The sequence below is a fragment of the Eublepharis macularius genome, chromosome 12 (assembly GCF_028583425.1).
Source record: "Eublepharis macularius isolate TG4126 chromosome 12, MPM_Emac_v1.0, whole genome shotgun sequence".
Taxonomy (NCBI): domain Eukaryota; kingdom Metazoa; phylum Chordata; class Lepidosauria; order Squamata; family Eublepharidae; genus Eublepharis; species Eublepharis macularius.
This window is the reverse complement of record NC_072801.1, coordinates 63,004,799-63,028,651: the sequence shown is the minus strand read 5'-3', so window position 1 is coordinate 63,028,651 and position 23,853 is coordinate 63,004,799. Positions and strand designations below refer to the sequence as shown.

The 23,853-nt window shown below is 44.2% G+C and overlaps 2 protein-coding genes across 4 annotated transcripts; both read right to left on the bottom strand.

The window, feature by feature from the left end:
- Positions 1 to 3,177: 3,177 nt before the first annotated feature.
- On the bottom strand, positions 3,178 to 7,341 carry LOC129338695 (zinc finger protein 226-like). Of its 3 annotated transcripts, none has more exons than XM_054993116.1 (2): positions 7,212 to 7,341; positions 3,178 to 5,643 (listed from the first exon to the last, which is right to left on the bottom strand). In XM_054993116.1, the coding sequence occupies exon 2, from the start codon at positions 5,611 to 5,613 to the stop codon at positions 3,589 to 3,591; it is 2,025 nt and encodes a 674-aa protein (XP_054849091.1). In that variant the 5' UTR covers positions 5,614 to 5,643; positions 7,212 to 7,341; the 3' UTR covers positions 3,178 to 3,588. The 3 variants fall into 3 exon arrangements, with proteins under 3 accessions (XP_054849091.1, XP_054849092.1, XP_054849095.1); XM_054993117.1 differs by having other exon boundaries at positions 3,178 to 5,638; XM_054993120.1 differs by lacking the exon at positions 7,212 to 7,341 and adding an exon at positions 7,125 to 7,205 and having other exon boundaries at positions 3,178 to 5,638.
- Positions 7,342 to 14,182: 6,841 nt separating this feature from the next.
- LOC129338261 (zinc finger protein 581-like) lies at positions 14,183 to 19,841 on the bottom strand. Its single transcript, XM_054992339.1, has 2 exons — positions 18,899 to 19,841; positions 14,183 to 17,063 (listed from the first exon to the last, which is right to left on the bottom strand). The coding sequence occupies exon 2, from the start codon at positions 17,018 to 17,020 to the stop codon at positions 16,253 to 16,255; it is 768 nt and encodes a 255-aa protein (XP_054848314.1). The 5' UTR covers positions 17,021 to 17,063; positions 18,899 to 19,841; the 3' UTR covers positions 14,183 to 16,252.
- Positions 19,842 to 23,853: the final 4,012 nt, after the last annotated feature.

Genomic DNA, 23,853 nt, shown 5'->3' with positions numbered 1-23,853 from the left:
TCCGAGACAAAGCAGGGTCCCCAAGACCTGGCTGCCTGCCTTTTTCCAGTAACATAAGGGGGGAAAGAAACCTTAACCCAACTAAGTAGGTCAAGGAATAAAAACGTAATGAACCAGGGTGGGAGGATATAAATTTAATAAACACCACTTAGAAATACGATAAAATTATGAAATGCCATATATTACATATATTAAAACCCCAAACCAGTTAAGATAACAGCACACTAAATCATTGTCCAACTGATCATCAAATGTGGTTCGACAAAAAATTGCTTTCATCAGTGGGAAAAAATTTCTCAAGATAACTATGAGTGTAGTCACATCAAATGACCACATAAACACATGTATCCAGCCAATCAGGTGAAGCACTTCAGTGTACCATTGTAAAATTAGTGTCTTCCTATAAATCAGAATCTTTGGGAAAACTCTAGTCACTCTATGCTAAATTCCCTGAAATTAGTCAAATGTGTACCTTTCTATAAATACGTAGTAGTTAACCCTTTGCAAACAGTGCTTCATTTAACTGAGCAGAGTCGTTCTGAAAACTATAGGAAGAGACTAATTCTATAATGGTACACTGAAGTTCTCCACCTAATCAGCAGGATAAATGTGTTTATATGGTCATTTTATACACATAGTTGAGAATTTTTTTTCCACTGATGAAGGCAATTTCTTGCCAAAACATATTCAGTGATCTATTTGACAATGATTTAGTGTGCTGTTAACTAGTTAGGGAGGTGGTGTTAATGCATTGTATTTCATCTATTTTACTGTAGTTCTAGTGGCACTTACTAAATTTATATCCTCCCTCACTGGTTCATTATCTGTTTGGTTACTTGACTTCCTTCCTCCACCAGTCCTTTTCGGGGAGGGAGGCAAGAACTGGCAGAGAAGCAGCTTTGTGCAAACTCAATTAGCTACAAGATTTGAAAGGGTTAAAATGTGTGGAGTTATTGTAAAACATATGAATTAATTTTAAGACAACGATGAAGGCAGTGTCATCTAGCCAAACAATACTTTCAAATTGTTTTTTCCTGGGGGGGGGGGAAGCACAGTCCAAAAGTATCCATGCATTGGCTGACCTTAAATTGCAATATAACATTTTTGCAAGCAGTATCGATTACACAGAACTTGCTTGAGAAATCCTCTCTCCCTTCCCCCGTTTATTTTACCTCACCACCCGTAGGATAGAATAGGCAGAATATACATGAGAAGGTATAGCAGAGTTCCCTTACTCTTCTTGCCTATCTCATTTTTTAACCCTCATGTCTTTGAGGCTCCTGTAATACTCCACTTGGAACAAGTTCCCTTTTTTAAGGATCAGTGCATGTTGATTTTCTATCATGAAATATAAGTTCAGGTGGTAACTTGAAACACCCTGAAAAATATTTGAAAAATGACTTGAAAACTGAGGTATGGTGTAAGTGGCATGCGTTCAGAATCTGAAGTTGTACAATATAGCCAAGCGACCCAGTTTGCATTGTGTATGGAAAGCAGCCATGAGAATACATCTTTGGAGAAGACCATAATGATGTTAAATTGTAAATGTACAATGAAAAATGAAGAACTGAAAACAATTTTGTTTAATTAAAGGAGGAGGGAGGCCCAGCAGTTTATAAGGTTTCCTTTAAGACCAAAAACAAATCACTTCTACAAAGAGAGATACAAGATGGTGGGATCTAAACTGATGAAGGAAAATTTGGGCTGCATCTTCAACTGATGTTTGATGGAGTAGGTCGTCTCGGATTTTTCTCTTGGCGTTTTCTGGCTGGATCATGCAATTATTTTGCTTCCCTGCCCCCTATCACAATCACATGAAAATTCACGATAGTATAAAGCATACATTAAAAAAACGCTTTAGATTTGCAAATCAGAATTGTCATTATTTGGGGTTTTTTAGAACATGACATCAGTGATTTTTCGGAAAATTTATTTCTGGCTTTGGGTATTGGCTGACAGACAATATTTACAAGACTTTGGGGAGACCTATTTTCCCTTAATTCTTGTGCCCATTTTGCATAATATGAACAAATATTTAGGGTTCCCCTGATTTATTTATTTACTAACAATTTGGACCAATATGGTTCAAATAATTTTGGCTCTGTTAAAACTTTGTAGCTGGTGGTTGTTACAAGGGCTCTGCTAAAGAAAAATTCTGTACACAAAAGAAATTTCCCGTGTACAATCAATGTCTCCTTCCAATAATATTATAAACAATCTATTTATTAATTATTGGAAAATTAATATCACGACTCATACCACATATTACAGTGCAAAATAGCTACAATTTCATAGGCGTTATATATACTCCAGATTAATCAATTAAAGTGTCCTGTGCTCCAAATCCTATGGTTCATACTACTTAAAGTGCAATTGTTTTAAGCATCATTTGACACAAAATTTCATATATGGAGTCAATTTCGCCTTATATCTCAGTTCAATATGGGTACGGTCCAAAAGTATCCCAGACACTGTGAAGGTCACAGATCATACGTAGACCTTGGTTATATTCTTTTGGTATACATAGAAGATTCTGTGACCATAGAAGATTCTGTGACTTTACAAGTATGCTTCCTCATGTCAGTTACCAATTCATTGCTCTCTCTTGGTAACTGACATGAGGAAGCATACTTGTAAAGTCTGACACAGAAGATTCTGTGACCATGATTTTTCTAACGGACGGTCCAGATTCCCATCAAGTCCGTTTCCAAGGTTCTTTCTCAAAGAACACAGTTGTCAGACTTTACAAGTATGCTTCCTCATGTCAGTTACCAAGAGAGAGCAATGAATTGGTAACTGACATGAGGAAGCATACTTGTAAAGTCACAGAATCTTCTATGGTCACAGAATCTTCTATGTATACCAAAAGAATATAACCAAGGTCTACGTATGATCTGTGACCTTCACAGTGTCTGGGATACTTTTGGACCGTACCCATATTGAACTGAGATATAAGGCGAAATTGACTCCATATATGAAATTTTGTGTCAAACGATGCTTAAAACAATTGCACTTTAAGTAGTATGAACCATAGGATTTGGAGCACAGGACACTTTAATTGATTAATCTGGAGTATATATAACGCCTATGAAATTGTAGCTATTTTGCACTGTAATATGTGGTATGAGTCGTGATATTAATTTGCCAATAATTAATAAATAGATTGTTTATAATATTATTGGAAGGAGACATTGATTGTACACGGGAAATTTCTTTTGTGAAAAGAAAAATTCTGTGCCAGCCTAGCTCAATACCTGCACCCCCCCCCCAAATTCTACCAATTGTATAAACAAACTAAGCAAATTTGCACATCCTTGCTTATTTTATATAATGTATTTTTTTCTTCTGCTAATCCTGGGAAGGGACACACAGCTCTACAAGGCACTGATCACTACAAGGTTGCTCAGCTTCTCTACCCCACTTCCACTAGGCACTGGCAATTTATTTCAGGCCTTTCTTCGTAGCCTTAAGGACTAGAAACTTTTAAATGAGGAAACGTGCTGAGTGAATGCCAAATCTGGTATTGCAGTGTTGCAATTGCCACAGACCGTATACCATCCAAAAGGGAAGAACTTCCCCCTATTGTGGTCACTGTGGCTTGGCATTCCGTGATGTTTTCTCCACTGCTTTACTGCCACCCCCCCTGCTCTCCTGCAAATGAAGCCGGCGATGCTTGGCAAAGTTGGAAGAGTTATTGAAGCGCCGACGGCACACGGTGCATTCAAAGGGCTTTTCCCCAGTGTGCAACCTGCGGTGAGTCACCAGGGCTGAGCTCTGCGTGAACCGCTTACCACAGACAGTGCAGCCAAAGGGCCTTTCACCTGTGTGTACTCGCAGGTGTTCCTTCAAATCCGTAGCACGTCGGAACTGCTTGGGGCATGCAAAACACAGGAAGGGCTTGGAATCGAATGTGGCTGGGGAATGCTGAGCATAAGGCTCAGGATCTTGGAAAGGAAAGTAAGGGCTCTCTTCTTCCCAAAGCTGAACCGTGCTGCTGACCTGGACTTGCAGCGAGTGGGACTGAGGGGACACCGAAAGGTCGTAAGGCAAAGAGCATGGGTCAGAGATACCTGGTTCCCAAGGGGATGAATGCCTGTCTAAAGGAGCGCATTCATCAAATCCATCCCTTCTTTTTGTTAACTCCGTATCAGGCTGTTCCCAGGCCATGACATCCCTGCTTTCAGGACAAGTCCGGACAGACACGTTAGGCAGTAGAGAGTTCATCTTTCCAAGAGTGCATGCTTGAAAGTTCACCTGCTTCCCCTTACTGATGCCACCATCCTGTCTCAGCTCTCCAAAATGGCCAGTGCTATTTTCACTCATGCCATTGATATGCCCTCCATGGCTGACATTTTGGCTCAGCTTGGTAGCGTTGCCATACTGACTTTGCCTCAGCCCACTGATAGAAGCTGCGCCATTCCGCCTCATGTCTGCAATGGTGCCCTTTCCACCATTATGCTTCAGCCCTTTGAGGTAGTCTCCATTAGGTCTCTGGTCTAAGTCATAGCCCCCAACAACGCTGTCTTGACTCAGCTTGTAAATATGGTCCTTGTTGCCACCCACTGATAAGAGACCTTTTCCACAGCTGACACCGTCTAACCTGCCACTGGGGCTGGCAAAATGTTGCTTCCACTCTCCCTGAGCATGTCTTTCCCCTGATTTCCTTGGCTTCAGACCTTTAGCTTGATTTTCCCCACTAGCATATTTCACAAGCCTGAAGCTGTGACCATTTTGAGTTGCCACTTGATCATAGTTGCTATCCCCATTTTCTCCCAGTTCACCAACACGTCCTTTGCTGTCACCTGTCTTAAATCTGCCACTTCCATGTTTTGTTTCAAGGGTAGGGCCACAGTTAGTGGCACCTTGCTTTACTTTCATCCTCTCGAAATGGCCTACATTTTCACCAGGTTGCCTTACATTATAATTGCTGCCATCTGGGCTTATTAGCCTGTTAATATAAGGACCATTTTGTCTCCCAACAAGGTCACAGCTCCTGTTCTTCTCTCCTTCCCTCAGTTCCTTAATGCTTTGGCAACCATTTTGCCTCAGTATTTTGCCCTGCCATCGCTTGCTGCCATTTTGTCCTTCCATGGGTTGATTCTGCTTCTTCACAGGAAGGATGATACAGTCCTTCCCACCATTCCCCTTGGCACCGTATCTGTATGGTTGGCTATGGATACGTTGGTGCTTGCGAAAATTGGAGCCATTGTTGAAAGACTTAAAGCAGACACCACAGTGGAAAGGTCGTTCCCCAGTATGGATGCGCATGTGGCCAGAAAGCACTGAGCTCTGAGTAAAGCGCTTCCCACAGATGCCGCAGCCATACGGCCTTTCTCCTGTGTGCACCCGCTCATGGTCACGCCGGTCTGAGGCCCTCTTGAAGCACTTGGGGCAGAAAGAGCAACTGTAAGGTCTGTCAGCAGGGAGGGCCTGGGCCTCTTGGTTGTCAGGCAACCAATTCCTGTGCTCCAAGACGATCCTTTTGCAGGCCTGGCATTGTGGAATCTGCTCCTGGGATCCAGTAAGTTCCGGTAGTTCCCTCTGGCACAGGCAACAAGCTGGGAGTGTTACCGACCCATTTTCTTCCTTCACTGTAATCAACTCAGTTTCCATCAGTTAGTCCAAAGCAACACAGCATCTGCCCTTAGAAGAAGAAACAAAATAGAATATGAGAAAAGAGAACACGGAAATACGAAGAAGGGAGTGGAGGAAAGGTAAAATGAAATAAGACGCAGCCCTGGCGTAAAATATCATTTAGCTGCACTGTTCTGTCATATTATAAACTTAATGCCACATATTATAAACCTAATGCCCTCCCATACACACACCATGTATACACCTCCTTCCAGGAGAATTCAGTTTCCAGCGTCTCTGTCTTAACCCAAGTTTCCCTGGAAGCCTTGAAAGTTCTAAGCCCCAGCTCCACCACATCTCTACCTCCAATTTCTTCTTCAGAGATCCTTGGATGAGCAGCGCCAGCAGTTGTGTTCTTCTGCCCACTCTCCTCCAGCAGGGGATTCTGGGCTGGAAGCTCTCTCACTCCTATATCACACATTGATTCACTTTGTTCCCGAAGGACTCAGGCACTCCATCTCCAAAGTGACCCTTTCCCTCGCTAGGCTCTGCTTGTTCCTTATACAGTTTTCGCTAAGTGCAGCCTCCATATACAAGAGCAGTATACCTCTGAATACAAGCCTCTGGGGGCAAACGGCAAGAAGGGAAAGGCCACTGTCCTCCTAGTGAGCACCCAGTGGCCATCTGGCATGGCAGGCACTGCAAGAAACAGAATGACTTGGTGAGCCACCATGCAATTCAACCGTCTGACCTAACCGCGCACCCCCACCCCCACCCTACTAGGTCCCTCTACTTTTTAAGAAGGAGCCAGTCTCCCAACCCAGTCAAGGGATACTGTCTTCCAATCCTGCCCTACTATTTGGGTTGCCAGCTCCAGCTTGGGAAATTCCTAGAGATTCAGGGCAGAGCCCAGGGAGGAAGCTCAACATGGATACGATGCCATAATGCCATAGAATCAGTCTATCCTCTGAATCTTCTATTTCCTTCAGGGGAACAGACCTCTGTGATCTGGAGATCACTTGTAATGCCGTGAGAACGCCAGGCCCCGCCGGGAGGATGGCAACCCTACCTATTCCTCGATAGGACGGAGCTCGTTTTCTTCTTAGAAATCCCAGGGCATCCTGGCTCCCCAATACAGTCACCCTATTCTTCCCCGGGAGCCCTGGCTGTCTCAAAGCTTTCCTCGCCTGCTTTTAACCCACCAGCCCCCTTGCAGAGAACCCAGGCGTCCTGGCTCCCGGCCGTGTTCCCCCTACCCCTTCTAGAGAGGCCAAGCAGCCCGGCTACAGGCTTGGCACAGACCCTCAGGATTGGTGCCCGAGCCCTCCGTCTAGCTGTAGTCCAACATACCCGGTGGTCGTTTTTGGAGTCCTGGGAGAGCAGAGAACAATAGCCCGGGATCGGGCACAGACATGCGGTTGGTTGCAGCTCTGCCGGGCGGGTTGGATCGGCCTGCAAGGCGCCCGTCGATGATGACCCTCCAGGGAGTTCTTCCCGCTTCTCCCACCACCCCACACTCCCCCGATCTGCTTTGGTCCCTTTGTTCCCACCTGCATGCGAATCTCTCTGCTCAATCCAAGAATTGCACCCAGGTCTCTCCGGCCATTTCCCTCGCCTTTCTCCAAATGGACTCTCACCTGCACCAGCCGTCCCTCTCATCCAGGGTGATCCCGGGAAGATTTTTTTTTACAAAGTCCCTTCCCAACTTTCAGTCGCCTTCCGAAGGGAGCAGCAGTTGGGAACAACTCCCCTCCCCCTCTCCTTTCTGCCCATCCTCTTCCTTTGCCTTTACCTCCCCTTTAAATGGAGCCCCAATGGAAATTAAAGGTAACTGGGAGATTGTTTTTCCCTCTTTTTTGTCTGCAGTCAAAAAGACACTCTAAACTGCATTTTTTTTTAATTTAAAGAGCAAGAGGCGCTGAGGTGATGTTGCTTTTCATGATTCAGTTCAGTTGAAATTTCAACATTGCCAGCGATTTAGATCCCACCAAACCCAATCAATATCTCGGTTTAGGGGCAAAGGTAGCCCTGTTGGTCCATAGAAAAATATTAATTTTTTTGTGATACTAATTTTTTGTGATATCAAGAGATATCACAAACGGCATGTTTCAAGTTCCCCAGAGCTCTTCATCAGATGAGATGTTCAGTACAAAAACAATATTTTTTTAAGGGGTCAAGACAGCCTTTCTTATTCTCTGAAACATCTTTTATCTCCCTCCCTCCATATCTTTTCCCCACTGAACCTGACAAAAAGTTCCCGGAAATTTTGTAACATTTTGGTTGAGCCTAATAAAAAAGGTACTTTACTGCTATGTGCTACTGTGTGCTATCTGTTGTTGGGTATGATACTACTGGGTAGTTCTGTGTTGTTTAATGTATCAGTCTTAGAATTGCTTATGCTCTGCTTCAGCATTTCAGGATTTCTGCTAGCTTTAAATCTTTGCAAATTTGCATTTATAGATCCTATTACATCGTTTATTGAAATGTCCTTCAAACTGACTGCACTCTCACACTGTGTGATCAGCTTTGAGTCTCAGTGAGAAAGACAGACTATAAATAATGTAAATAAATAAATAAAATAGTTGACAGTGATCAGTTCACAGAAGGGTCACTGAAGTGACAACCTGTCACCTGTGACAGGTCCCCATCAGTGCAATGCTATACAGAGTTACTCCATGTACTTAAACCGGGGTAACTCTGCATTGCATTGCTCTGAAAACCTAATACCCCGGGGTAAGCTATTCAACTATCTGCTCCACAGCTAAAAGGGAATAAGAGTTTGTTCGTCTTCTAAAGCTGGTACTACCCTACTGCAAAGCTATCTAGCACAGGTGCATAATTCAGTTTCTGGCAAATTTGTTTTCATTGGTTGTATATGGCACAACAAATCAATACAGATGTACAGATCCTAGTATGCACATCATCATCTTGTGTGACAGGGATAGATCTTGCATGCAAATCATGAATCCAGGTGAACAAATTGGGGGGGGGGCTCTGAAGTTGCACCGTTGAGTTTAGGAATGGCTCTGAGGGTTTCAGATCCCAATTTCATCAGTAAGAAACATTTATTAACCACTTGATGCTTGTAGCTTGCTGATGAACTGCCATTAGGATGGAAATGTGGCTTATCTTTACCAAAAAACAGAAAACCACTGAAACTGGATACAGTTCATCACAGTAACCTTCATTACTCCATTTGCATGCAGTATTTATCCTCCTTTCGTTGAACATGAGCATAAAGCTGCAGATAAGCCAGAAACAGTTCCAAAATGTGAGTTAGAAAATATGTATTTATTTATTTACAGTATTCATAGCCTGTTTTTCTGAGGAATAGATAGACTGATAGCACATCAAAGTTAGTTAACAGTACCACTTACATATGTATCATTGCAACCGTTTGGGATCCCCTTATGCAGGAGTCCTACTGCAGGAGAGAAACTACTACAGGGATCCCCCTGCCCAATTCAGCACCATGGTGTGAGGCCGCCAAACTCTTACGTGCAGCTTGCTTCCCTAGCTTTGGACCTCAGCAATTCAGAACTGTAGCTCAGTTGCTCTAGGTAGGATGCAGTGATTCTATTCCTTTAATGGTGATGCTCTCCTCTGTGTCAAGGAGATTTCCTTTGGAGAGAAACAATCCTCTCTTAGTAGAGAGTCCAGTAGCACCTTTAAGACAAACCAACTTTACTGTAGCATAAGCTTTCGAGAAACGATGCATGGAGGGTATGAAGAAACTGGCTAGATAGGTGGTGAGGGGAGGAGGGAGTAGATGCAAACAGTTGCAAAAGTCATGAAAGAGGTGGAGTGCACCTCTGGGTGTGACCCCTCTCCTCCATAGCTGAATCTGAATAGAATGCCTGAAAGGTAGTTACTTCTGATAATGAGATAACCATCCATAGTCTCTATTCAATCCAAGTCTGACTGAGTGAAATTTACATATGAATTCCAATTCAGCAGCTTCCCATTGGATTTTGTTTTTGAAAGCTTTCTGTTGAAATATAGTGACCTTTAAGTCCTTGATGGAATGTCCTGGTAGATTGAAGTGTTCTCCCACTGGTTTCTGGGTGTTGCCATTTTTAATGTTAGATTTGCTTCCATTTATTCTTTTGCGCAGAGGTTGGCTGGTTTGTCCAATGTACAGAGGAGATGAACATGGTTGGCACATGAGGGCATATATCATGTTGGAGGATGAGCAGCTGTAAGAGCCAGAGATTATGTAGTTGACGCCATTGGGTTCTGTAATCGTATTTCCTGGGTAGATATGAGGGCAGAGTTGGCATCTGGGTCTGTTGCAGGGTCTGGTACCTGTGTTGGTGACTCTGCTAGCCGATTCATGGTTGTTAGTGAGAAGTCGTTTAAGGTTGGGGGGCTGTCTGTAGGCAAGGAGAGGTCTTCCACCCATGGCTTGTGAGAGAGAGGCATCATTTTCCAGGATGGGCTGTAGATCACTGATGATACATTGGATGGGTTTGAGCTGGGAGCTATAGGTGACAACCAGTGGTGTTCTGTTGTTAGTTCCTTTAGGTTTGTCCTGCAGCAGGCTGTTTCTGGGTACTAGTCTGGCCCTGTCGATCCATTTCCTTATCTCATTTGGTGGGAACTGTAGTCTCAAAAATGCTTGTTGTAAATCTCTTAAGTGGGAGTCCCGATCTGCTACTATAGACTAACATGACTAACTCCTCTGGATCTCTTAGTAGAGTGGAGTTATAGGTCGGGGATAGGTGATCAGCTACTGTACAATGAGTGGATATAGTTATCTCTTTCTTCCTGTGTTGCATGTGATAACAGGAGTGGTGGTGGCAGAAGCTCTTCCTCCTTTTCCTTATCCTTCTATAGAGAAGAGAAAATTGGAACACTGAAACGTATCCATCACTGCACACCTTCCCAAACCCTAATTTTAAAAATACACAATGATAGGATACAGTATAAAAAGTGCTACAGGCTATACCTTCTTTGCTATTTAAATTATCAAGGGGAAGGAAAGGAAGTGATTAATTAGGATCAAAGGATGTGCTTTTCTTCCAGTGCTTAGTAATTCACACATCCTGTCTCTTTCATATTCAGTGTGGTCCAGGCCCTTAAAGCTCTAGCACTGTGCACTGGTATTGTGATGTGTGGGCCATTGGAGTCCTCCAGCCCTAATCTCCCTCTTCAGAATACTGTAATGGACTCCAGCAAATCAGCATCTCCACCACCTCACATCTGTCACAACTGTGCTTAATATTCCATAGCTTCACGTGGGCAACAGGCATGATTGGTTATTTGGTATTCCCTCCGATCTCTGCTTTTCCTTTAAATATACAAACTCAGGGCTTTTTTCTGGGAAAAGAGGTGGTGGAACTCAGTGGTGGAACTCAGTACTGCACAATTACATCACTTTGGGTCAGCTGGAACAAGGGGGGAGTTTTTAAAAGTTTAAATTGCCCTCTGTAAAAATAGTCACATGGCCTGTAGCCCCACCCCCTGATCTCCAGGCAGAGGGGAGTTTAGATTGCTCTCCCTGCACTGGTGTGGAGGGCAATCTAAACTCCCCTCTGTCTGGAGATCAGGGGGTGGGGCCACAGGCCATGTGACCATTTTCAAAAGGTGCTGGAACTCTGTTCCACCATGTTCCTGCTGAAAAAAAGCCCTGTACAAACTAATAATTTTCTGCATACCTGGGGAGTCAGAGTTTCACTGCCCTGCTGATAAGCAAAGCCACCATCAAGTTCACTATTAGAAGGAGAAATAAAAATCAAATTGAAAATAAATCCACAGCAGCCATCAGAAGAAAAACCAAGATTAAAAACGGTCCGTAACTATGTATTGTCGAAGGCTTTCACGGCCAGAGAACGATGGTTGTTGTGGGTTTTCCGGGCTGTATTGCCGTGGTCTTGGCATTGTAGTTCCTGACGTTTCGCCAGCAGCTGTGGCTGGCATCTTCAGAGGTGTAGCACCAAAAGACAGAGATCTCTCAGTGTCACAGTGTGGAAAGGATGTTGGCAGGTCATTTATATCTACTCAGGAGGGGTGGGGTTGAGCTGAGTCATCCTGTGAGAGTTTCCCAGGGTGTGGAATGCTAATGGCGGGAGGCTTCACTGTATCCTGAGGAGGTTCTTTTGCATATGGATTGGTCCGTAACTATTTTTTAAAAATAGCCAATGAACACATCAAGCAGCAGCAAAAAGCCACAAAGTTACCCATTGCTAAAGGCCTTATGAGATAGGAATGCTTTAAGTGTCAGAAGATAGGTGAGAAGGCTAAGCAAGACTCTTGGGGCTGAGAATTCCAGGTCTGGAAAAAGTCATCAACCTCACCTCTATCATTGTGTATGAACAGAGCAGAAACTCGAGGGAAGGACTCAGATCACAAACTGGTTCCTATCACTGTAGATGGTCCTTTAGCAAGTCCAGTCCTAGACCACTAGGCATCACCACCAGCTCTCTGAATTCGGCCCAGAAAAAAATGGATAGACAATAAAGCTGCAATAGCAATAGTAGTGGAATTACATGTTGGAGAGTAGTTGTAACACAGCAGTAGAGCTCATGCTGTATGTATAAGAGTTAGTCCTGGTTAGTCACTGGTAGTATGTGCTGCGAAAGACCTTTCTGTACTGGAGACCTTGGAGAGCTGCTTACAGTCAGTACAGACACTGTTGAATGAAACAGGCTAAGATACCATTATACGTTTGACTCCCTAAAAAAATAAGATTTAAAATAGCAAGATATTTATGTTTATTCAAGTAAATTTTAAAATAAAGTAAAACTAAACACTACCCCTCCTTTGCTTTGGCATTATCATTATTTTTTTATCATTATTGTTGTTGTCAGGGAAAAATGGAAGAGGACAGCATTTCATTTTAGGGATTGTGTTATTCCAGCTATTTGTATCTGTTCATGATAATGCTCAAAATAGAAAATGCGATCCCCTTTATCACTCCAACAAAACTGAGGAATGATCTTCTCTATGAGTTTTTGGAAAATACCTGCAAAGTAAAATGTTTGTCACATCTAACTTGCAAAATTCTGGAAAATCTCTCTGCTAATCTTTAACACTTATCTTCTGCGGCTTATGACCTGTTACCAAATACTGCAAGATTTGAAGTTGTATCCTACCATTCTACTCAACTAAGTGTGGAGCCTTCCGCGGTAGATGACTCTTCCTGGAGAAAGACTTCACATATAGCTGAGTGATTGGATACAAGCTGACTTTTTATTTTATTAGAAGCAAAAATCTAATAGTAGCAGAAGCAAGAGAAGGCTCAATTTCAGAACTTCTTTAAATTAAAAAAGTAAACATAGGGATGGATCATGCCTTGACCTTCCTCTTCCGCAAGGGCAAGAACCTAACCCCAACCCCATTCCTTTCTCTCTCCTCTGTGCAGACCCCTTTGCTGTGTGGCTACTGGTCCATGTGCATCCTAAGAACCTGGGAATCAACTTTCCTGAAATCAGAAGGGATTGTGTGGGGAGCGGGGAGATATGGAATAGATTTGCAAATGCTAGTATCTTCCACCAAGACTGCTGGATCCAGTCCACTATTGACCTGCAGGATTCCCTTCTCTGGATCCAGTCCACTATTGACCTGTAGGACTCCTTTCTACAAGATGTATGAGAAGCAAGGAGGCTTCAGCCTTCCTAGAAGACATGGTCCATAAATACCAGCTGCATATAGTCCATCTGCGGTTTCTTAGGAGGGAAGTTTTCTGCATGTCCTCAAAGGTGCCTTCTTCAGTCAACTTGCAGATGAAATGACAGCTAATGATCTCAGAGCAGCTTTATGCGGCAATTGTGTTTACTGTAACAAGCGTGCAAAGTGTGACAATCCTTGAACACCCATATACACACTGAGTTGGGTCCGGCACAGAATTTTTTGCTTGCACCAAGCCAAACGTATTGCATCCTCACTTTCAGTTGTGCTTGAACAAGATCTTGTGCACAGTGCAACCAATTTCTGGGCACTATAATACAGATAAAAGAAAGCACTCGGTATTGCGTAAGAGCTTGTGAGTAGAACTGCGCTAGGTCCATTTATGTTTCCACTTTCTGGATCTAAGCCATTGCTTATAAATTCCCAATCTAGCCTGGTTCCCTCACCCCAAACTACAGCAGTTATAAAATCTATTCATACCCGAATCGCACTTTTAAGGGCTCCTCCTTTACGTCCAGAAGGTCTGGAATCTTCTGATCAGCTATAACAAGTGCACTCACCAAAACATTTATTCTACATCAATGTCTGTTTTCTTTATCCCATGCTGTGTGCAGTTTTTTGAAAGTAAAATTTAAATTGTCAAGTATGGCAGTTTTTCCATTTTCTACAAAACAAAACTCTAGACCTCATGGTCGCATGGAGATGTTTGCAATGTACAGTTTGCAGTTTGGAAAGATTTTCCACACTCAGCTTGAAACCTTGCATGGCTTCCATTAAGGCTTCATTTAAGTTTGTGAACCTTCACAGCACTGAAGCATTTAAAAGCACATCCTGGGGTTTTTTTAAAAAAAGGGTTTTTTAAGCATACGTTTCTGGTTCAGAATAAAGCGAGTGACTGAAGACGTTTATGCAAAATGAGCACTATGCGTACATTTTATTGATTTGCATATTTTGAGCACTAGACTGGCATATTCAACACATATTTGGATTTTTAAAAATTTTGGTGCATAAAATGACGAGTCCAGTGTATATCCATCCCCCCTCCCCCTACAATCAAACTTCTTCCCTTTCTCGCCCTCTTCTCACCATGGTCAAAGCAAACCGCTGATCTCCCATATCTTGATAAAAACCTTTGTTGCATTTTTAAAAGTCACATATACGAAAGGCACTCTTCTCAATCTCAGCATCAGAGGGTTCACTTCCTATCAACGCTTCTACAAGATGGGAAGTAATATAGCGTCACTTTATAACAAACACACAAAGATGAACCAAAACCCGAGAATTATGTTTAATTAAAAAAGGACACACACAGATCAAAGACTCCACGCTAAATATGAAGTGGAGAAAAGATGACCCAGGGATCTCCCTGGCAAACTTTGGATGTATCAGTCTCTCTGGCACCTTGGAACACATGCTGTGGTTCAGGCTCCCCCACTTATTTCCCCTGGTTAAGGAAACAGACATCCTAAGTGCATGATCTATTGTAGGAAGCCACTACAGTCTTATTGCGTATACCCCACAAGCCAAAAGTCAGGCATGAAGCGCAAAATATCCTTCTGCCGCACAACTGGGGTTTCAATGTGCCTGACTCACAACTGTCTGGAAAACTCTCAGTGTCTGATCAAAGGCAGAAGGAAACAAGGCCTGGCAGGAAGAGTGGGTCTTAGCCACAGCTCGATTAACAGTATATTTTAGAAGAAATGTAGAACTGCCAGCTCTTTTTCTTTTTAACTGGAAATGTCTGGAGGATTTGGAAATAAGAGATTAAAGGACAAAGTGCAAAGGAATACCCCATATTATGTCCCTCAGTACCACTGCTCCCTAATTGCTTTTAAAAAAAATCAGAACCAGAATCTCTTACAGCTAAATGGCTCCTCTTACTACTCCTTCATCTGTTTAATATGGAAGACCATCCCAGCAGAAGCTTTCATGAGTCAGAGCTCACATCATCTCATGCCAGGCATCTGACAACATATGCTTTGGCTGAGCTAAGCTTATGCTGGAATATATTTTTAAGGTGCCACTGGACATAATGAAACAGCTACCCCTCTGTTTGTGACTGCGGATGTAGGGTGGGAAGCAAGTTTGGGCACAGGTGAGTTGGGGGTAGGATTCTATGCCAGGCTGGCACCCAGTTCTTCAAATGAGACTTCCGCAAGGGGTTCAGAATTCTGAAAACTGAATTCAAATCTGTAGTCGGTAATTGCAGAGGAAGGCATTTCCTTGGCTTCCCCCTCCAGTTCATTTCCCCCAAACCAACAGAAGCTGACACTTTTCCATATTTGTGAAGCATATTTTTATGAAATGGGCAGGCCCAAGTTTCTTTGGCCAGAATGAGGTCTCCATGCTGTTTCTGGGCCAATGCGCACCTGAAAGGGATGTAGGGTAACCCTTAGCAGAGGGCTGCCACTTCAAGGCCAGGTAAATGAACGGGTAGATGTGCGTTGCCAGACTACAGACTTCATGACAACATGTCCTTCAGGCATACATGGTGGGGACAGCGCCTGCCCGTAAGTGCAAGGTTTGGGTCAAGTGGGCTGGGTTCTGCCTGCCACACAGTCAAAGTATTGGCCAATGCTGGATGCTAGTGGGCCATGCTCTCTGTTACAGAGGCCAGCGTATTCATGGTGGATGCAACTGACCTACAGGGGCAGTGGTCACCAGGGGGAAGCAGGAGGGAATAGCTCTCCCGGCCAGTTCATTAGGAGCCCAGACTGGCATGACAAATGAGGGTATCTACAGAGCTGGAAGGCCAGGTCCTTGCAGCATGAGAAAGCAGGCAATGTCCATGTTAGGTCTCAGCAAGCTGGCTTTCCCATGCATTTCCAATGCATTTCAGGCATTTGAGGGCAAGATTCTCTATTCAATTTTTTCCATGGAACAGTAAGCTGTTAAGTGGCAGATGTGGAAGTACCAGTTCCATAAAACGAGGCCAGGATTGCCATAGCATGCCTGGATGCTAGCAAGTCCCAGAAATTAGATTCTTAAGGTCTTGGCAGGCAGCAGGTCTCCATGATTGTGACACAGGTAGGTCCCAGAAGGCCAGTCTCTATGGTGTAGGGAGGAGCTGTAGACGATGCTTCCGGCGGATGTGCCTCTGGAGAGTGTTGCGCTCACCAAAGCGCATATAGCATGCTTCACACTGGTAGGGCCGCTCGCCTGTGTGCACTCGCTGATGATGCAAGAGCTCCCCAGAGTCACGGAAGCTACGCTGGCAGATGGGGCATTGATGGGGCTTACGGCCAGAGTGGGTATATTTGTGGCGCTCCAAGTGGGATGTGCGTTTGAAGGCCTTGCCACAGGCTCTGCAAACATGTGGCTTGCTTTCTGAGTGGGTAATGCTGTGGCGCTGCAGGTAAGACAGGTACTCAAATGTTCGTGAACACACTGGACAGCAGTACACCTTGCGCAAGGGCCCTCCACTCCCTCCACCATCTGCACCTCCTGTGGTTGCCCCTGTTGTCCCTACCCCCTCTTCAACCAGTACCGTGTATGGCAGCCCCTGGCTGTCAATCAGCAAGTAGCGCCCCAGTCGAGAAGTTTCTCCTTGTTCTATGCTAGTTGTCCCGACAGGAACATGGGCCCGTTTGCCAGCTGTGGGCAGCCCATTCAAACCCTGAAGAAGGGCACCGGCAGGAGAAGGCACTGGTGGGCGAGACAGTTTAGGAGGTGGTATTTGGATATTTCCTCCCTCTTCCTCCAGCTCCAGCTTGATGTGCCCCATGTTAGTTGTGGGGTCTTGCAGGTGGGGGCGTTCCATGGTTTCGGCTGGTCTACAGGGATTCCCTGTAGACTTGGAATGTCTTTGCAGCTCCATAAGGATCTCCTTAGAAATATTTCCTTGGGATGAACTGCCAAGTCTGCAATAAGAAAGCAAGCATGTTAATTGCGCAAGTGAGAGTTATTCGAATGGCTGAATCCACAGTACTTGTAGAGCTTCACAGTGCAATTCTAAGCACAATTATACTTTTCTAAGCCAATTGACTTCAATGCACTTATGCCTAGGAATGAACTTATGCTTTGGAATGCAGCAATGCCAACTTAAAAAACTGTACTTGATAAATCATTTTCTTTTAAACAATTTAATTATTACTCCAATACTGAGTGCTCAAGATTTGAGGTTTAGAAGGAAAAATAACATGCAATGCAAAAAGGAAAGTTACCACTAACTGTTAGAAGGAAAGACATTTTGCATATTTTCTTCTTCATCTCCAGGTTACAACAAACCAGACCTGAAAGAGCCTTAAAAATTAAATAAGTACACCCTAACCTAACAGACCAACCGATCACAACTCCAATGATTAACTCAGTCCTACTCATGCTACTTAGGAATAAGTCCATGGGATACAGTGGGACTTGTTTCCATATAGGCACACACAGGATTAGGTTGGAGTTTCCTGTTCTTGGAAATTTCACAAAACTTGAGCTGCAAACAACAACAAAATATTCCAGCTGGTGCCAGAATAGTTTGTTCCATTTGTTCCTCTTCTCTTTGCAGCTGGATTCACTACAACTCTAGGAAATTTACACAGGCGTTACTCACAGCAGGAAGCAAAAGCTTATGATCCCTCCTGCTATACTTCCAAAAAGATATTCAAAGTATTTGTTGTGTTTCTTCTTGTGAATGCAGCCTTAGCCCTAGTCTTGCCTAGAAAATGCTAACCAAGTTTTGGCCCATAGATGATACACTTCATAGGACAAATCCAGTACAAACCAAAAGCAAAGGAACTGAAATAAAATTTGGCTAGGAAGTCAAAACAGGCTGAGATAGTAAGATTTCATCCCCCGGAGGGTAGCAGGGGTCACATGGGAGCACAAGCTTCTAAATAAGGGGTAGAGGTCTTAATAAGTTTCTGACATAAATATTGCAATTTTAGGCAATGACCACCATACCCCAAGAATGACTCGTTCACAATTTTGGGGAATTTCAAAATACTTTTGGAAAGCTTACAAGCCCTTCAGATGCTCGCTGTATCTGGTAAGAGATACACTGCCTCTGAACATGAGGGTCCCATTTAACTATCAGAGCTGAAAAGAGAAGCTAGCATGGCCAGAGCTAGAGAAAAATAGGTAGGAGGAACTTGAAGGTGCCAAGGAGTGCAGTGGAAATGGCTTGGCAATAGGAGTGGGAGCACCCCCACGTTTTGAAGGCATCTGTGTGTCATAGCCACCATCCCAGCTGACCCTTCCTTTAACATACCAACAGGTCATAAGAACATAAGAAGCACCTTGATGCAGTGGATCAGTGCTTCATCTAGTGCAGCATCCTATTCTACACCATGGCCAACTAGCTGCCAGCATACAGGGCATAGAGGCCAATGTGGTTTCCTAAAACTGGTATTCAGAGATTTACTACCTCTGAACGTGGAGGCTCTCATTTTCCATCATGGTCAGTACCCAATGATGGGCCTATCCTCCATGAATGGGTCCCATATTAGCAGCCACTACTACATCCTGTGGCAGTGAATTCCACAATTTAATTACTTGTTGAGTGAAGCATTATTTCCATTTGTCTGTCCTGAATCTACTGCCCATCAACTTCATTGGGTGCCCTCAAGTTTTAGCATTATGGGAGAGGAAGAAAAAAGTCATCTTTATCCACATTCTCCACCCCATGCATAGTTTTATAAACCTGTATCTTATTCCCATGCGCCCACCCCCCACCAGTAATTCCCCTCTTCTAAACTGAACTTACCCTGCTTGGATGACGTCCCTAAGTGTACATCTGAACTCTCATTTCTGCATCAAAGTTTCATGCCAAGGTGGGTGGGCAACAAAATATGCCCTTTGCTACCATCCTGGAGGGCTGAGTAAAGGAAACGGTAACATCCCAGTGGAGAAATCCTATCAATCCAAGGCAGCAATATCAGTTGGTGGTCTGCAGAGGTCCAAGCAATGCAGTTTGCAGTAACAATCCAGGCTATGTGTCAGGCTGCGACTGGCAGAGAGCACCCCCCCCCAGTCCCACATTACCAGGATGAAGGAAAGGGACGAAGAATGCCACCTTAGTACCCCAGGTGCAGCAGACAGAACCAGGCTAATTAAGTACCAATCCAAGAAGCTGTGAAGTCGCCCAAGGCTCAGCAAGGGAAGAAACAGTTCAGAAGAGGTGGCATCCATCCAGTGGGCACAGCTGGCAGCAAGCTATGCCTACGCATCCTGACAAGGGTAAAAAGATCCATGCTGGAGATTTGCCCCTGGGGTCTGATGAAGTTGGCAGCCCCCATCCCCCTCCACTTCCCACCCATGGAAGGGTCTTTAATCCTAAACCGATGCAAATTTAGGATGAGCCTGCTGCACCCCCTCGCCAAAAGAGCAACAGTGGGAGCTATCCAGGTCAGGGTGCCTCTCGCCCCCTTCCCTCCACCCCGCTCAGCCTCAAGATCCTCCTCAGTTCCCTAAAAGGAAGAGGCCGAAAAGGATGAAACGAGCGGGGGGACATTGCAGGAGGGAAGGGAAGAGCTCGGCAGGGAGTGGGTGGGAGGGGAGGGGAGGGGGGATTTCTACCTAGCTCTGCCAGGGGGAGGGGGGGCTGAAGGTGGAGGAGAAGGAGGCGGAGTGGGTGCCACAGCAAAAGGAGTCCTGACGGAAACGCAGCAGCTTCTCCCACCGGCTGGTGACAGAGAAGTTCCCGGATAAACATTACTCTTCCCCCTCTTCGGGGTGGGGTGGGGTGGGGGGGATGGGTGAGGTTCTCATACACCTTCGAAAGCACCGAGGAATCCGGGATCCACCCCCCGGGGGCCTCCACCCACTAGACTCTCCCTCGCTTTGCTCCGCTTCTTTTCCTCTGCTGCCAGCCCCGGACTCTGTATGCAGCCTTGGAACGCGATAGGAAGCAGGGGTCTGATGTCGTATAAGATAAAAAAACTAGGCTTGCCAACTCCAGTTCCTGGAGATTTAGGGGTGGAGCCTGGGGAGGAACCTCACAGGGTTGCCAACTCCGGGTTAGGAAATTCCTGGAGATTTGGGAGGTTGGAACCTGGGGTGAGTTATGGGGAGGGAAGAGACCTCAGCAAGGTATAATTCACTCTCCAAAACTGCCATTTCCTTCAGGGGAACGGACCTCTGTCTGGGCTGGAGGTCAGTTGTATCGACTCCAGGCCCCACCTGGAGGCTGGTAAGCCTAGACCTCACGGGTATAATGCCATCGAGTTTGCCCTCTAAAGCAGCCATTTTCTCCAGTGAAACTAATCTCTGTGTCCTGGAAATCAATTGTAATTCCAGGGGAATCGCCTGGCTCTGACAGGGGGTTGACAACCTTTGCATGCATCTTGAGTCTTGAGCCTCCTTCTCACCCCCCTACCACAGGTAAGCCATCACAGGCCAGCCAACCCCGTTTCATCAGGCACTAATGGAGTGGAGCTTTGCATACAGGGCTAGGGTGTGCAGCTGCCTTGAACCCCAAGTCAGCTACAGGTTTGGGGCCATGTGTTCCCCCATCACCCTTAAAATTCCATCCTGCCCCCCAAAAAGTTACATTCTAGTGCACCCCCTGGTGTCCAGTTGCTTACCCTGCCCACTTCTTACCCTATCCAGAGTCTCTAGATGCTGCTTTCACACATGTTGAATAATTCACTTTTGCAGTTAGTTGCAAGTTGGTTTTCCAGTTTCATACAGTAAAATCCAGTTGCAAACTGCATTGGAAGTGAATTGAAAGTGCCATATGGTCTTGGTTACACACTAGACTCCCTCTTCTTAGGGTTGCCAAAAGGCCTGGGGAAAATTGTCCTGTCCCTTTAACAGAGGTTAGATGGGATGTTATTTACCTCTATAGCATGACAAGCATTTACATGCACTAAGCCTGCAGATGCAACTGTTTTCTCCAGGTCTTTTGGCAACCTTGCCTCCTCTCTCTTCCTTCCCCCAGAGAATTTGGAAGGATCCATTCTCAACTCTACACCTTCAGGCTGATGAAAAACGCATATGTGTTTTCCTTATTTATCATGCAAGCTGATAAAGGCTCAAGAGAGAGAAGAAGAGTAAGAAGTAAGATTTCCTGACAGTTTTTCTAGAAGCTACCTGTGTATTAATTAATAGTGGCAGTAAGAAGTGGAGTCAGAATATGTAATAATTTAATCCAGAAAAATAGGAGGGGGGTTGTAGAGCATATTTTTATTTACTTTATTCATATCCCACCTTTCTCCCCAATGGGACCCCAGGTGGCGTACATAAATTATCCTCCATTTTATCCCTGCAACAACCCTGTGAGGTAGGGTAGGGTAAGAGTGTGTGACTGGCCAAAGGTCACTCAGCAAGCTTCCATGGCAGAACGGTGATTCAAACCTGGATCTCTCAGATCTTAGTCCAATACTTTAACCACTAAACCATGCTGGCTTGGCAGCAGTGTGAGGAGACACAGGATAATCATGAAATATTGTAGCACAATGGTTAAGTGGTTTGACTGTGAAGCAGCACTCTGCTGGTTCAAATCTCACCACTGCCATGAGCTTAGCAGGTGGCTTTGGGTAATTGACTCCTCTCAGCCCTGGCTCCCCAGCTGTATTGTGGGCAGGGTTTTTTTCCCGCTGGAACACGGTGGAACGCAGTTCCGGAACCTCTTGAAACTGGTCACATGGCTGGTGGCCCTGCCCCCTGATCTCCAGACAGAGAGGAGTTTAGATTGCCCTCTGTGCCGCTGCCAAGCGCCAAGCGGCGTGGAGGGCAATCTAAACTCACCTCTGTCTGGAGATCAGGGGGTGGGGCCAACAGTCATGTGACCATTTTCTCCGAGGGCAACCCAGTTCCACCACCTCTTTTCCCAGAAAAAAAGCCCTGATTGTGGGGATAATAATAGCATTAACTTGTTCACTGCTCTGAGTGGGGCACTAATCTGTCTAGAAGATGGTGTATAGCTGCAGTTATTATTATTATTGTTTGAATATCTCCATGTGGTGACATAAACTATGCTAGCTGGTGACATTTTGAGGACTTTGGATAATTTGACACTAGAACTTAACAGGGAGGTATGAAAGCCAGTGGGCTCTTTGATAAAATGGTCAGAATCTATACACTGGGACAAATAATTTTTTTAAAAAAATCTTGTGGAAGAGATTTTGAGCCCCAGCCCTCCCTATCTGTCAGTAGTTATGTTGATTTTGGCAAAAATTTTCATGCTCTTTTCTGTCTGTTTCTATAACAATCACAATCAAAGTACAGCTAGTCTGTCTTGTGATCTTGAGCCTGCTGTCATGCTTAAGAACATAGGAAGCGCCTTGCCAGAGCTGACCAAGGTCCACCTAATCCAGCATTCTGGTAACCAGAAGATATTAGGTAGACAACTGGAAGTTGACCAAGAGTTAACTGCCAGATCATTACCTACTTTGAGCCTGTCCTTGATCTAATTGATTCAACTTTCTCACAGAATGTCAGAATTATGAGTTAGACCTTTTTGCTCTTCTATACCGCCATACCATATACATGGCATATTCCCTACTCCAGGCGGCTGTGACAAGACACTGGGTTGGATCCAGACTAAGTTTTCTAATGGCAGAACGGAACTTTCTTTTTAAAAATATTATTGTTTGTTTATTAATTTCAGATAATAAAGTCAACCATATACACAATAAACAGCAACTTCATATAATCGTCCAGATCCTATTTCTACAATCATCAATTACTTCAATCATCAGTAATCATCTATGTCATATATAAACCTAAACACAACATCTAAATCATATAAGAGAATAACTTAACAGATAAAATGCTATCAGTTAAATTGTCATCAGTTAAATCATATACCTATATAAAAATATATATTCCTAGCTTTCCACTTTTATTTTAATATCCGTCCATCTATCACCATTTTTAATAATAGTTGTTCTTAGTTATTCTTAGTTTTCAGCTACATAATCAAAAAAAGCTTTCCATTTTTCCTGAAATGCTAAGATTGGCCTATTATGTATATAAGATATTAATTTTGCCATTGGCCTATTATGCATATAAGATATTAATGTTGTCATTGGCCTATTATGTATATAAGATATTAATGTTGCCATTGACACATAGCAGAATGGAACTTTTCTGCTTCCACCCCTCCTACTGCAATCCAGTAATCTCCACAGAATGCTTTTCCTGGGGATAGGGGACCCCGAGGAATTACGTGAGGGAGATCTGCAGCAGGAAGGAGGAATCTGCGGAAATTTCCATTTTCATCTGCATCCAGCCCATTGATTCCGCAGTACTCACTTGATAGAACTCCATTGTTATCTGAACTGCAGGCTGCAGTGTGTCAATAATGGTTAAACAGAATAGAAGGATTTGAATCCAGTGGCACCTTAGAGACCAACAAGATATTCAGGGTATAAGCTTTTGAGATTTAAAGCTCCCTTCTTCAGATATAAAATAGAATAGTTAAGAATGAAATCGCCATGGTCACAGACAGTTTACCTTTGAGTAGCAGATGAAACTTTAAGGCACACAGTCTTCCTCAAGGCTACCTCTATCCTGTTCTGCTTGTGAAAGTACTAATATTACAATGATTCACATCCTGAAAAAATATTTGTTTCTCTGCATTTTGGGCTATGGAGCTCTTTCCACAAGACCATTCTGGCACTGGAATATTGATGGTGAGGGATACCAGCTTCTGCTCATTCTTCTGCCTCAGAAATGACAGTATTAATTCCACCTGCCATTTTCTGCTGCCACACA

What these genes read in the sequence shown, in the direction of transcription:
- LOC129338261 (XM_054992339.1), bottom strand. Translation starts at nt 17,020, where the DNA reads ATGGAGCTGCAAAGACATTCCAAGTCTACAGGGAATCCCTGTAGACCA.
- LOC129338695 (XM_054993116.1), bottom strand. Translation starts at nt 5,613, where the DNA reads ATGGAAACTGAGTTGATTACAGTGAAGGAAGAAAATGGGTCGGTAACA.